The sequence below is a fragment of the Osmia lignaria genome, chromosome 9, assembly GCF_051020975.1.
Source record: "Osmia lignaria lignaria isolate PbOS001 chromosome 9, iyOsmLign1, whole genome shotgun sequence".
Taxonomy (NCBI): domain Eukaryota; kingdom Metazoa; phylum Arthropoda; class Insecta; order Hymenoptera; family Megachilidae; genus Osmia; species Osmia lignaria.
This window is the reverse complement of record NC_135040.1, coordinates 7947755-7960965: the sequence shown is the minus strand read 5'-3', so window position 1 is coordinate 7960965 and position 13211 is coordinate 7947755. Positions and strand designations below refer to the sequence as shown.

Genomic DNA, 13211 nt, shown 5'->3' with positions numbered 1-13211 from the left:
CTCCTCCCCAACGGGGACCCTCTTCCAGAGGGCCGACGTCAGCCAACCCTTTCCTTCTGTTCCCTGCCAGCACCGCCACCTTCTGTTCCTAGTCCTCATCCTCCACCTGGCTTTCCAGGGTCAACTCGCTTGGTCGCGTTATTGTACGTCGACGCTTGCGGACCTCCCCTCGTGTGTACGTATCCTGGACACTTTTCTTTTTATATTTTATATCAAATTTACCGTGTCTTTAAGCGACGCGAAATGGTTTAAAAAGAAACGCATCACCTTCCATAACTTATCGTATCTCACGAAACAGTGCGCGACGGTATGCACGGGATAAAGTTCGCCGAAAGCGTTTCTACGTGCATGCATCTAAAGCCGCGACGGGGACGCGCAGAATGTAGGCGAATATTTCGGCTGAGTTATGAACGGCACCCCCCGTCGAGGTGGCGGCGACCTAACGAGAGGAACGCCACGGGCGCTTTGACCGCTCTCGATCCTCGCTGGAATGCCTCCCCTGACAGCGAACAAGATTCGAACGCCCGGGTAATGGATTTTTACGAGTCCACGGGCCTCGGGGAACGATTCCGCTCTAGGAAAGAGGAGATTCCTCTACGTGGCCCATTGTAACGCGACCGTGTCACTTTTTATTCGGCATTGTACTCCTTCGGATTGTATTTCAGCCTGTCAGCCCGAAGGGGTGAGGCGCGTTTCGAGCGAAGGGAACCGCAGTATGGATCTTGTAAGGATGTAGAATCGCGTCAGTTCCGAGACAACGTTGTTTAAGGATTCTTTTCGGTTTTGAAATGGGTAAAACAGCACCATTGGGGAAGTTTGGAGCGGTTGAAGTATTGGAAACACCAGAAAGGTATTTCAGCATTTTGCAATCGAGATGGGGATGTTTCTTTGTGCCTGAGAAAAGGATTCTAAAGGGCGCACTGAAATTGTTTAACCCACGAAGGAGTGAAATCGATCATAAGTCAGACCTACGAAATATTACAGAATAGAAATGATATCTAAAGTGGAAAAGACTCTAAACTTCAATTTAAATTATTCATCGTCAAGGGTTAACCACCTATTTCACACGAATTTATATTTTAAACATCGATTCACCTGGGGACAGGATAAATTGCTTCACTTCGATCACTCGATCATTTTACATCCCGTCTCGATTTCCTTCATCGAAGCTCGCCTCTCAGGACGAACAATTTTAACGCCAAAGGGTACAAAAGAGACAAACTCAGAAGACTGTCGATGTTAAATAAACAAGTAGAGAACATCGTACGGGTCTGATTTAGATTCCAGCAAGACGTCGTCGTTATACTTCTACACCGTGGACTTATCATCGCCGTTGGCGAACTCGCGCTCAGGGTGCGAGTTGTTCAGCCTCTACCGGTGATGGAAGACAAAATCTGTCTGGTGAAAATTAATACGAAACCGGCTGCAAGTTCGCCACTGGCTCGGCTGGCCACTCGCAAGCAGCGTACCGGTTCTTGTACTGAATAAATGGGAGATGCTCTGCCATCTTGGGCTCCCATCGCTCGCGTTCGAAGATAAACATCAGCGCCGGCAGCATCCAGCGCTGGAACGGCGCACGGTAGTCAAACAGGGCCCTCGTAATTAGCCATGCTCCGAGCAGCTTCTCTTTTTCGCGCGTTGAAAACGCCGATGCCAGCACGAGAATGCTCGATCGCGGCCATTTGTGAACTGTCCGTGAACCGATCAAAGCAACACGCCGCGTTCTATCGCGGCGAACTAGTTGATTTTCTTTTCAGTAAGTCGCTTTATGCGTTCGATCAATTCTTCTAGGCTTCAGTTGTTGAGAAGAAATAAATTTTCTGATGAAGCAGACGTTTTCGAATTTCTGTATTGTAAAATAGTTTATGACTAACCGTATCGAGGATGTTGCAGACTTTTGTCGCGTCGATTCGACGATTTTCCTAGTTATCTATGGCACGAAGATCGCCGGATAGCCGAAGGTCGAATTGTGGCCGAGTCTTCTGTAAATTTTATGATTTCCTTCAAACGGCATACGTCCGGGACGCACGATGTTACTTCTGATTTCGCGGAAAGGTTGGCCGTAAAACCTGTTTGTACGTCTCCGTAGTACAGATACACACCGGATTGTGCACGTCGCGTTTCCGGCAAGATACTGCAAAGCGTAAGTGACTCGGTTGACCGCCGTTTCCACTCCGTGGAAATGCTATTTGCGTTCCAGGGAAATCCAAGTCCACTTTGTCCTCCCTACCTCGTACTACGCTCGTTCAATCTGAATTTTGACGATGCCTTCAAAGAGACCGGACCGTCTCTAAGAGGGATGCATTCGAAGCACCGCTACACTATCCCTTAATGGAATTAAGCAATTGAATGTTTGGTTAATGATGTCGGGCTCGTGAGTTCGAGCAACGAATCGCTAATGAAACCGAGTAGAAAGTTCAGGACTTACGAAACATTAGATTATAAATCACAATAAAATTCAGATGAAGAATAATTTATTTATTGAAGTTAAAAAATTATAAAATTTTTAAAAATATTTGTATTAAGAATCTTGAAATTTGTTTCTTGCTACTTAGAATAGCGAGAGAAAAGAGCAGAGATCTCGGTTGCACACGTGTTTCCACCTTCCTCGGCGTTCCCTATTAAAACGATGTCGCCCAGACCCACCCGCGTCGCGATTTTCCCTCTTTCTCGTTCTCGTAGTCGGTGTTGGCGTCGCCACGAGAGGGTGTACGAAAATAAGTCGCGGCGCGCCCCGGCAATTACGCGAGAACGGCATGGTCGACTTTTTAATTTGTACCCGGCCACTCTGAAGCGGACGCAGACGCGTGCTAGGCGACTCGCGAATCTCGTGTTTCCGCGAATTCTCGCGCGCAAATTTATGCGGTCTCACGATGGAAACGGTTGCTCAAAGAGCGCCAAACGCGACTACTTCCTTCCAGAGGCGTCGTAAATCCCTTCTGGGCTGGAAAGCATACGTTTTCCCGCCGCTCGACCCGAGTTTTCTCGACCGAACTCGAGGATCTCGTTTCGCTCAGCCACCACTTAACGATCCGTCAGCCATTAGTCGCCGGAGAACCGGCGAGAATAATACGCTAATTCTAGCGTGCACGTTTCAAGGTATTTCTTCCTCTGTTGCCTTGTTCAACGAATGCTTTTCAATTAGTAAATGCTGCATTTTCTAGAGATTTTTAAGTTATATGGGCGGAATGTAACAAGTCCTTTAATTGCCATGATGGTTACTAGTTATCGGTTCCTTCAATTTTGTTTATTAATTGAAACATGAGAATAATTATACACAAGAATAATTATAATTGAAAATAGAATAATTATGCACAAGAATAATTATACACCAAAATAATTATTATAGAAAATAAAATAATTGTACACAAGATGTATTCAAAGAGAACTTGACAAGTTTTATCACGAACAGGTTAATACCAAAGTTCAAGTTATTACGGTATAAAGGGTTAATATGTCACCGTTCAATGCCACGCTGAAAGTAGAATTTTAAGTAAACTTTCAAGCTGAAACTATGCAACTTATACCAAGCCCAGTTTTCCCATTCAGAGTTAAATTTACCTTGTTCGTGTTCCGTGTGCCCTTCTCTATTCACCGTAGTTAATGAGACACATCGAGAAAAGTAAAAGTTTCGCGAACTTCGAACAGGGTAGTTTCACCCCAATAAAACGAGCCTACAACCACCGGATATTATCAGAAGTAAAATTCTATCCTACGCTAAAATTTCTGACTTTTGATACTGCGGTTAGGAATAATTTTTAAAATTCACAGTTTTTTAACTAAACGTCCAACGTTCCGCGGGATTTATCGACGCCAACGAGGGCGTTATATTTTTCACCGGTGAAACTACTCGCGCTGGAGGGTGGCGGAAAACTAGTTTGGATACAAATTTTTCACCGAGCCTCGAGAGTTTCTCGACGAGCCCTGTTTAACGATCCAGAAACGTGGTTGGGCGCCGGGGGATGCAACTGTACGCTCGTTTATATGCCTGTACGCGAGTTCTGCTACTTTTTCTCTCTCCCTTTGCCGCCATTACGGAAGCGTGTCTTTTCAAGAAAATCCCAGAAATTCTGTAAAACGAGCTGCAAACGTTCCCGAGAATCAGTTTCGTTTTAATTACGTTGGAATTTGCGGAAGCCGACTTGTGAAGCATATTTATGTTAAAATTCGTTTCGATCGGACTTCGAATATGGAAAATGAAGGTTTTAAAAATCAGATTTTTAGTTATTTATTTATATACGAAAGAGTACAAAAGCCAGTATGGTCAGAGTATATGCAACAGATTTTTAAGTACAGAAGAGAAGGCAGATTTTTCATCAGAAAAGAAGGCAGCATAAAAAGAATCTATCATCGTTGAAGAAAATCAACGTCTGCTGGTTCGCATCGTAAATTACACCACGCCCTATGGATGAACGTCGAATATGTTAGAAAGAAGAAGCGAAGTGAAGAAGGATGAGTTATTCAAAGGGAGGGAAAAGGCGCATACCATGGAAATCGAGCGTCCAGTGTACGTACAAGGCCACTTTATGTAGGAGCCCGCGGTAAAAGTCGCCGGTCGAAGGTGCCGTTTCAGCGTATGAAAGATGGTTGTGTGCGTATCGTAGGAAGCTAGAACAAACGGGCCACTAAATCCACGTGATTTCTTCGTTCCCATGCCATACCGCGTTCTTGATTTACAGGAGACGTTACGTCGGCGCCAATGCTGGAAATAGCGCGAACCGTGGGCCATTTCGCCTAGCAACTATAAACTCACCCCCCTAGACGGACCCGATCGCACCGTAGATATATACTAGATCCACCAGGATCGAAATTTATACGGGCCAGCTTGGATCGCCAAGAATTCCCAGAGCCGCGATATTTTCCCCCGAAATTGTGGCTTCTAAATTGAAAACTTTCCTCTCCAATTGAACAATTCCCTCGTAATGATTCTGGATCCCCCGGCGCTCGTTGGTAACACGAAAATCGGACAAGATCGATTAGCGAAGGAATCCAATAGGTACCTTAAGTAGAAGACTTTCTTAATCCTATAGAGAGTAAGAAGGGTTGAGAGTTCACCAGTTAGAAAATAATTTATTTTTCTTATTCAGAAAATTTCTGAAAAATTATTCATTGTTACTTCGATCAAAGATTGCACAGCCATATTAGAGGTCTCGCAGAGTCTGCCCTTTAGTCTTTCACGTGCCGGCTCGAGTCTCTCTCTAAGGTTGATAGATCCCGTGGCTGTGACTAATGATTAATCACGCGGTTACGGTGAATTCAAACAGTCCACGAACGACTGTTACCTACGTTTCCTTTGCACGCTCCGTTGCACGAACTCCAGTAACTCCAGCCTGGATGCACCCTGTGACCTTAATTACTGTGTCGACCAATCGATCCGTCCGCATTGTGATCGTGCTATCCCCGACACCGGTACCGACGTAACCGCTTCATGCTGAATGGTATCTTAATTGCCGGTCGGATAATCGGATTCAGCCACTTAATCGATTATGCGGCTCTATGAAGCTGTCGCAGCCGTGTTCACCCGAATCACGATGGAATTCCCCATTCACCGTTTAAGTAGAATGCCTGAAACACAGAAGGAGCTGGCATTCTGGGGACCGATTAACCGCTGACGATCTCCGACAGCTTCGTTAAAATTCAGCCTCCCTACCGGGGATATCAAAAGGAATCGACGCGCAACATCGCTTCTGGAATTCGTGTCGTACCTTCAGCCTGATCCACGCGACGTTATTCGCGATGGCTGGTCAGATATACGAGGCGGAGATTCGAGAAGAAACGCGTCATCGGGTCGAGATTCTTTCTCTTTTTTTCATGGAACCGTTGAATAACGAGCTACGCAGGAACCAAGGCTCCCTAAACTTGCGAGATAAGCATCGCGAAGTAGTCGGTAGTGGAAGAAACTGCCGTTAATTAGCCAAAAAGTGAAGGGTTCGCCTATGCCGTCTCTCTTTATTCTTTCTATCTTTCCACGGCCAGGATCTGCCTCTTTTTTTTTTCTTCCTCCCGTACGCGCCACGACGGCACCGACGTGAATAAAGTACAGTCCTCCTCGGCCCTGTTCCCGCGTGGCTCACCCTCCTAGCCCCATCGCCATCCGGTACACACGAGTTCGCCCCCTCGTTGAACCGAAGAACAACCAGCCAAAGGGCCCCACGGCGTTCGCCGTTCTCTTTTGCTCCGGTTATCGTTCCCTCTGTACGTCTTCTTCCCGTCCCTTTCTATCGTTCGAACTCCCGATCCTAATCTCGATAATGACGCGTAATGGCTGCTGGCGTGAATGTAGCTCTTTGTCCGTGGCTGCTGTACCGGTCGTATATCTGTCCGGTAGGAGAACCGCGCCATTTCACCCCGGCGAAAAGCACGGGGAGGCCGAGACCGCCGTTTCCAGCCTGTTTTTCTGCGCTTCGCCGTAGCCCTTGGCTCCACGTTCCATGTACCCCAGACTCGGACCTCTTTCTCAGGAACTTACGTTTAATCGTTTTCTTCCAGCTACAACAACGACCTGACGCGATTTCATGATCCCTTTGTCTTCTTCTTTATTTCTTCTTCTTTTTTTTTTTCGTTATGGGACGGGTTTTTCATTTGCCTGTTGGTGTTCTTGCAGATACGGTTATGAGAGTTCGATGACCATTGGATAGCGAGACCATCCATCGACGCCACCATGGACTACCTGCAGACGTGCCTCATCTTCTACCTATTGATCCTCTGTCTCTCCGGAGGACGATCTATAGACATATGTGAGTACACTTTGAAGGATCTCCCTTCGATATTAATATTCGTCAAGATGTTGAAGCAGACAGAAGTTGTACTACTCGTTCACGGTTCTTAATTAAGTTTAATCGACGAACAGACACTGGTTCGGTAAAAATTAACGGGGCACAGTTAATTGTCTTTGTCAGAATTGATATGTTTATTATAACGAGGTTCACTGATGATCATCGCTATAAATATGATAGGTTTTAATATTTCAAAGAAAGAAATATTAAGGAAAATTTCAAGGCAAGTATAAAATTCAGAGGTTGAAAGTTCGCGCGGAAGTCTGGATGACAGAAAATCGATACTCGCTTCCTGTTTCTCGTTCAGAGGTGGTGAAGTACGCGTGTTTACATCCGAGACCATAATTCTCTAGCCCTGTACGTTCGGTATGTCCGATAAAAACACAGAACCTCGGTGAAATCGCGTTGGCCCGGTTGTAGCAGCGTTTACGCACCGTCTCGGTTTCTCCGCTCCGCTTGCTTTCCATCCCATTGACTTTTTCGGCTAGCAAAGTCACCCCTCGTTGAGTCAGGTAAACAGGCCGAGAAACTTGCAAAGTATCCGGCAAGAGTTCTAGCGTGAGAGGCTTTTAGGTAGTCGTTCGTGAAATCGAGCTCGAGACTCGACGCGTCTGCGAAACGTATTTCGCACCCTCGCGAGCCGAGGCCAGCGCAAAGATGGATGGGGTCGTCGGTGTTTCGGTCTGGTTACACGTTTCGGCCCTCTCTACGTAGCCGCGATACATATAACAGTTTTAGAAAGAAATAAATCTACGCCCGAATGTTTAATGGAGTGGGCGGACCGCGTGGAAGCGTTTTTGTTCCGATCCCGAGGGAAAGGAAGGTGCGAGCCGTTCTTGCGAGCCGAAGCTAGAGATTGAAATTTATCGCAACGTTCCGGCTAACGATGGGAATATGAAGGGTATGGAAGGTTAATACCGTAAGAAGGTAATTAAAAATATAGTAACTAAAAATTTTACCTTTGATTGTATTCGAGAATCGCAAGGAAATTTTCATTTCTACATAGTAAATGTTTCTCTATGAATCCGTGGAGACAACACGAACTTTCCACTGTCCGCGTATTTTCTCATTATAACTTCCGATAACCCTCATCTCCGACAACCGAATATAATATCGTGACCTGTGTAGCAAATACGAACATCGTTCTGATTAGGTCGAATTCGGAAAGGGTTCGAAGGCATTGAATTCCATCACGCGGTAGAAGCCTGAAATCTCGACCACAGTATCCCATCCCTGTTTCTGTTCGTCAGCCCGAAATCCGTGTACCCATAAACCCAAGCCGACGAGGATCGTTGGTTGCATACGAAACGCGTTCATCGGGCATGTTCGCATGGCGCCGCTAAAAGCGTGGTTCACTTTTCAAGCGACAAGCACTACGGTCGATCGGTTGGAAATTTAATAAGCGACCGGATCGTAAGTCAACCACCGGGAACAATAAGTAACGATCGACGAAAGTATAAATATAACCGACGAAAGCTGGCAGACGAGGAGGAAGCGGTGGCAGACGACGAGGGAGATATAGGCCCTCCTGCGGTGAGTGAACTTGTACGTGGAACCGCGTTGGTAAATTCGCGGTCGTGTTAAGCGGGCCAGCCGTTCGCGGAGAGGACGAGGGCCGGCTGCAAGGGTTGCGGGCCAGTTAAAGCACGCATAAATTGCAATGTTAATGTTGCCTGCGATACATAAACATGTTGTACGTCGGTTCGATTGCGGTCTGCTCGCTCTCTGCGCAGACCTAGTGTTGCACGCGTAGCATCGGCTTGCACACGGACGCGTGCACGCACTCGTCGCGTCGCGTACAGGGAAGGACGGTCTGCTTTGCTTTCGCGTATTTGATTCGACGATTGCGGACCACGCGTGTGCATGGTCCTGCGAGCATGGTGGTGGACTCGCCACGCGATCTCGCGTGTGCGTGACCGACGAAAAGGAGCAAAGAGTGATACGCGCGGTCTGAACGTTGATCAAGGTTCGGCTTCTGGGTACGAGAAGATTGCAATTATTTTTATTTCTTCTTGCGGCGGCGCGCTTTTTTATAATGCGAAACAGGTAGAAGTACGATTCAATGATAGGTTGTTTTAAACAAACTTATTTCAACAGAGAGCATACGTGCTTCTTATACAACCCTCTTACCGTTTCAATAAAAAGCTTAATGAAAGATGCTAAGAAGGAAGTTTAAAAAAGATGCAATTTCAACTCATAAATAAGTGTGCCATTAAGCAACATCAGCTTCTTTTCTATCACTTTTTCTCTTCCTCAAGAGAGGAACTTAGTTCGTTCCTGTAACATGAATCACGCCCCACGTTCGTGGGAACGAGGGAAGAAAAAACTCACTCTTCCCTCACGGTCCCTCGATCCGGCATGGCCATCGGTAAACTATTTACTCGGATTAATTATCAAAATTAAATTTGCCCGCGATTAAATCGATTCCAATTCCTTGCGTCGGGCAAACATTGACACGCGAACCGAATCGACCGCTGTTAACAATAATATCCTGTTAACAATGTGTACGCGCATATTGTCGACGACAGTGGAAGCAGTCGGAGCGTGTCCAGGCTGGTAGAATCGTTACGCAGGAGCCCTCTTGCGTTATGGCATTGTCATCGGTCCGCTGCCCTCCCTCAAACCTCCGCAACCCTTACTCCCTTCCAATTATCCGCAAATCCATTAGGTCCTCGCATGCCACTGATGAAATTGTCGACGTATTAACATAACCGAGCGACAATTAAAGCGTTATAGCACGCCACGAGGTCTGCCCGGCTGCATACCTTGCCGATTTCTCCGGCTGGCTCGCTGGAATTCCACGCGGGGGACAGCATCTTAGGAATCCCGGGAATTTGGAGCAATTTTTAAATTGCAATGAGTCAACGGCGTTGAACGCGTCACACGTGAACCTTGAAATGTTCTGAATTTATGGCTACTTCAACGCGTTCCAACGCGTGTCTGTATACAACGAAAGGGTGTTTTTAAGTGTCCAGGACTCTGATATTTTTTTTATGCTCTCTATCCTGTGATAAAGGAAACGGAGTGGTAGAAGATTCCTAGGTTTTATGGTTCTCCCGGCGCTAGGTTAGTACGATTTCAGAGTCATCGACACGAAAATGAGATTAAACAAAGAAGGTTAATACTCCCGAGCAGCGAAATCGATCTCAAGCCAGCAACAGTTCAAACGACCCCAGTATTCGCGGATCTCTCCTCGAGACAGCTCCGACACGTTCGTCACAACACACGGGCACGGCGATCGTTGCAATTTGTCACGGCTTTGTACGGAGCAGCGGTGTCATTAACACTCCGGTACAACTCTACTTTCGCAGAGTTTGTTTAAACGTCGAATCGTTGACACGACAAAGGGGCCGCGTGGTGCACGTGTGCGTCGTATGTCTTTCGGATATAAAATCCCTCGTCGCGTAAACATTCCCAAGCGAGTGTCCCGACATCTGTTTCTTACCCCGTTCGCAGCCGATCTCGTTTGCGAGCTTGATCACGTGCCAGAAGCGAGCGAGTTTATACGAAACTGCGAATCCACCAAAATTCATTTAACCCTTTCGTTAAAATTTGAAAAAATAATATACAAGCATGCGAAATTGAGAAATTTTTCCTTTTGCGTTGACATTGATTTAACGTCATGGTTGATAATCCTTCTTTTTTGCCATTGGCTTGTATGTATATATTGATCATAACAAAAGGGTTAATAATTCAAAGGAAATCGTATTTCGAGTGATTAGCAATCGACTTAAGGGATGGCTCGACGAGGTTTCGGTGTATCGAGAGACGAGGATGAATCGAGTAGATTCCAAGAGAGACGCGCCGTGGTTGACGCGGTGAAAGGACGTCAACTGTCAGACGTCGACGTCGACGTCGACGTCGAGTGTAATAATCCTCGACTTTCGGCCTCGAAGGGCGGCCGTCAATCCACCGCGCGGTTCTGTATTTTCATAAGTCTAGGCCGCGAGAGCAAACACTATATCCCGAGAGGAGTCGAGTGCCAGTTTCGAAGGGTTGAAACCCTTCTTGAGATTCTATCTCTCGATCGTGATTGTAAAGGTACGCGACGCTTGAGAGAATCCTTTCTTCGATGGCATCGCTGCGTTTCCATTTGAATATGGAGGTAATTTTCATAAGTTTGTTTTATACTGAATACAGAATCATTTTATTTTGTTATTTGAATATTAAAAATATTTTAAATATATTAAATGTATTATAAATATTTTCGCAGTAGTACAAATAGATAATTAACTATGAAATGACCTGATATAACGAAAACTAGATTCAAGAGGAGTGTATGAAAATGTATTCAAAGTCTTGTACAGTCAATGCATATACAAGTAAGTTGACGAAACTGTCCGAAACTGTATCAGAAATAAAGTTCGACATCAAAGTCATAGAGCGTGGCACGATTAACGAGCTTCCAGAGATCGCTGTCGTATTCCAAGCAGTCGGGGTCAGAAACACGAGTCTCGGCCCGAGGCAACGGTGGCTTGCCTTTTGATAAATCCAGGCCACGAAGGCGAGCGTAACACAGGCTAGCCACGAGGCACGTACGGTATTATAAAAGGGGTTGCAGTTTCGAGCCGGAGCAGCGGTAAGCAGTGCACGCAACTCGAGACGGTGATTTCAAGACAAGCGGGGATGGGTCGCGGCCAAGGGGTGGTTTAACGTAGGGGTCGGTTATAAGGCGGAGAAAGGGTGCAAAAAGGCCGCGGGGCGAAGAGGGCGAAGAGTCAGGCCAAGGGAATGAAAGGGTCGTGTAAAAGTAGTACTTCCGTTTCTCCAGCCGTCCCGGCGCCAGAACGACGGGCATGCGCTATGCCGAACGAGACCACCGTTATCTTCCGCCTACAACGACTGTTTGTTTTCCCTGAAAGAGACGAAAATGGCTCGGTGGTTCCAACAATACCACGGAAAAACCATGTTTCGCTGTCTCGTGGCTGCTTTCGAAAGGGTGCACGAACGTCTTCATCGGGGTCGCTCGGCTCTTACAAACATTTATTCTAATTTCGTGAGTGAAAAGGGTTTCGATATTAGCAGGAAAAACAACCGCGTCAGGTGTCCACCTGCTAATTCCGTTGAGTAAATAAAACGCACCGGGCGTTGTCATAATACGGCAATTAAGCAGAGACGCTGCACTGTCCGTTCCTCTTTCCATCTTGTTTCACATTCTCCATGCTATTTCGTCTCTGCTTTTAATTTTACTTCGTTATTTTGTAACCTGGCCGCGTTACGCGCGACACGGTCGGGGTCAGAGGTGTCGAGTGCTCAGGTCGCTTTCCTCGCTGCGAATTATTGGATATCACGCCACACCTTTATCCTTTTCCACTCATATTCAAACGTTAATTTAGTTGAGTTATAAACAAAGCTTGGAAATTTTTAAGAATTTCATTTAACTGGGGAGATTGAAAAATTTGGAAAGAAAAATCGAAGCAGTTTTATTACAGGATACAAAGGATAATATTTAGATAAAGAATATCGTGAATGATACGCTTGGGAAGAAGGCGAATGTTTCTTCATTCCAAGATCCATTAAAGGTTATTTGATGGCGGATTTGGTTAGAGATTTCGGGATTTCGATTAGCCGAGGGGCCAGGCTGGCTGTCCCTACGAAAAACAGTAATCCGTAAGTGAGTCATGATTTATGCCGTAATATCGTGCCGTAATAAGGTGGGGCGCTTAATATGTTTTTCGCGAAAGACCCGGCGGGTAATTAATTTACATTCACGCCCGTGCCGTAGAAGGGAAACGAGTCAGAATAGAGAGAGAAAGAGAAGAGATCAACAACGGCCAGGCCAGACCTCGACCCTCGTACATCGTCATTAATAATAATTGTAGAGTTAACAAAGGCGGGTCGAGGTGGAATTATTAAATTCGTCGAGATAGAGAATCTCGTTGTTGGTCCTGCCTTTCTATTTCTTTCGCCAATCAACGAAAACCTACCCCCGGCTTAATTCGCTTAATACCATCAAGCAAAAATAACAACTCCGTAACGAGTCAGCATTAGCTTCCTTCCTGAGAAATAACGGTTGAAAACAGTTACGATATCAATTTTAATTCTTGAAGAATTTTTATTCCCGACTAGCAAAATATATGATCTTTATAAATCCTTATTAAAATTTGGAGTGTCGATGATTAGTACAGTGTCAAAATTTATCTTCGAACATTTATTTTCTGAATCATTTCAACCCCCTGATGACAGCTCCAGAACAAATTTCTCGCTCTCGTTTCCCCATTTTCGTATGAATTATTTAAATCGTCGAAATCAAGTGGTAGCACGGTTATGATAATTTTTTTTTTTATACTCGACGAGCGTTCCTCGACTTCCGGCAACAGACGCTTCATACAGAAGACATCCCCGACAGAAAGAAGCGGTTATCAAGTTGACAGTGACGCGGTTAAGCGAGGATGCACGAGGACCAGATGGCGGAGAAAGGAGAGAAGAAGAAGT

The 13211-nt window shown here is 45.8% G+C and overlaps 1 protein-coding gene and 1 long non-coding RNA gene across 3 annotated transcripts in view; one reads left to right on the top strand and one right to left on the bottom strand.

The window, feature by feature from the left end:
* LOC143305687 (uncharacterized) overlaps positions 1 to 13211 on the bottom strand; it is a 210528-nt gene that overhangs the window by 78460 nt on the left and 118857 nt on the right. The window lies entirely within an intron of this gene.
* LOC117605478 (discoidin domain-containing receptor 2) overlaps positions 1 to 13211 on the top strand; it is a 108325-nt gene that overhangs the window by 67804 nt on the left and 27310 nt on the right. For both annotated transcript variants that reach the window (XM_034326870.2, XM_076690216.1), the window contains exon 2: positions 6605 to 6737. In XM_034326870.2, coding sequence (XP_034182761.1) covers positions 6662 to 6737 — 76 coding nt within the window. In that variant the 5' untranslated portion in view covers positions 6605 to 6661. The remainder of the gene's footprint in view (positions 1 to 6604; positions 6738 to 13211) is intronic.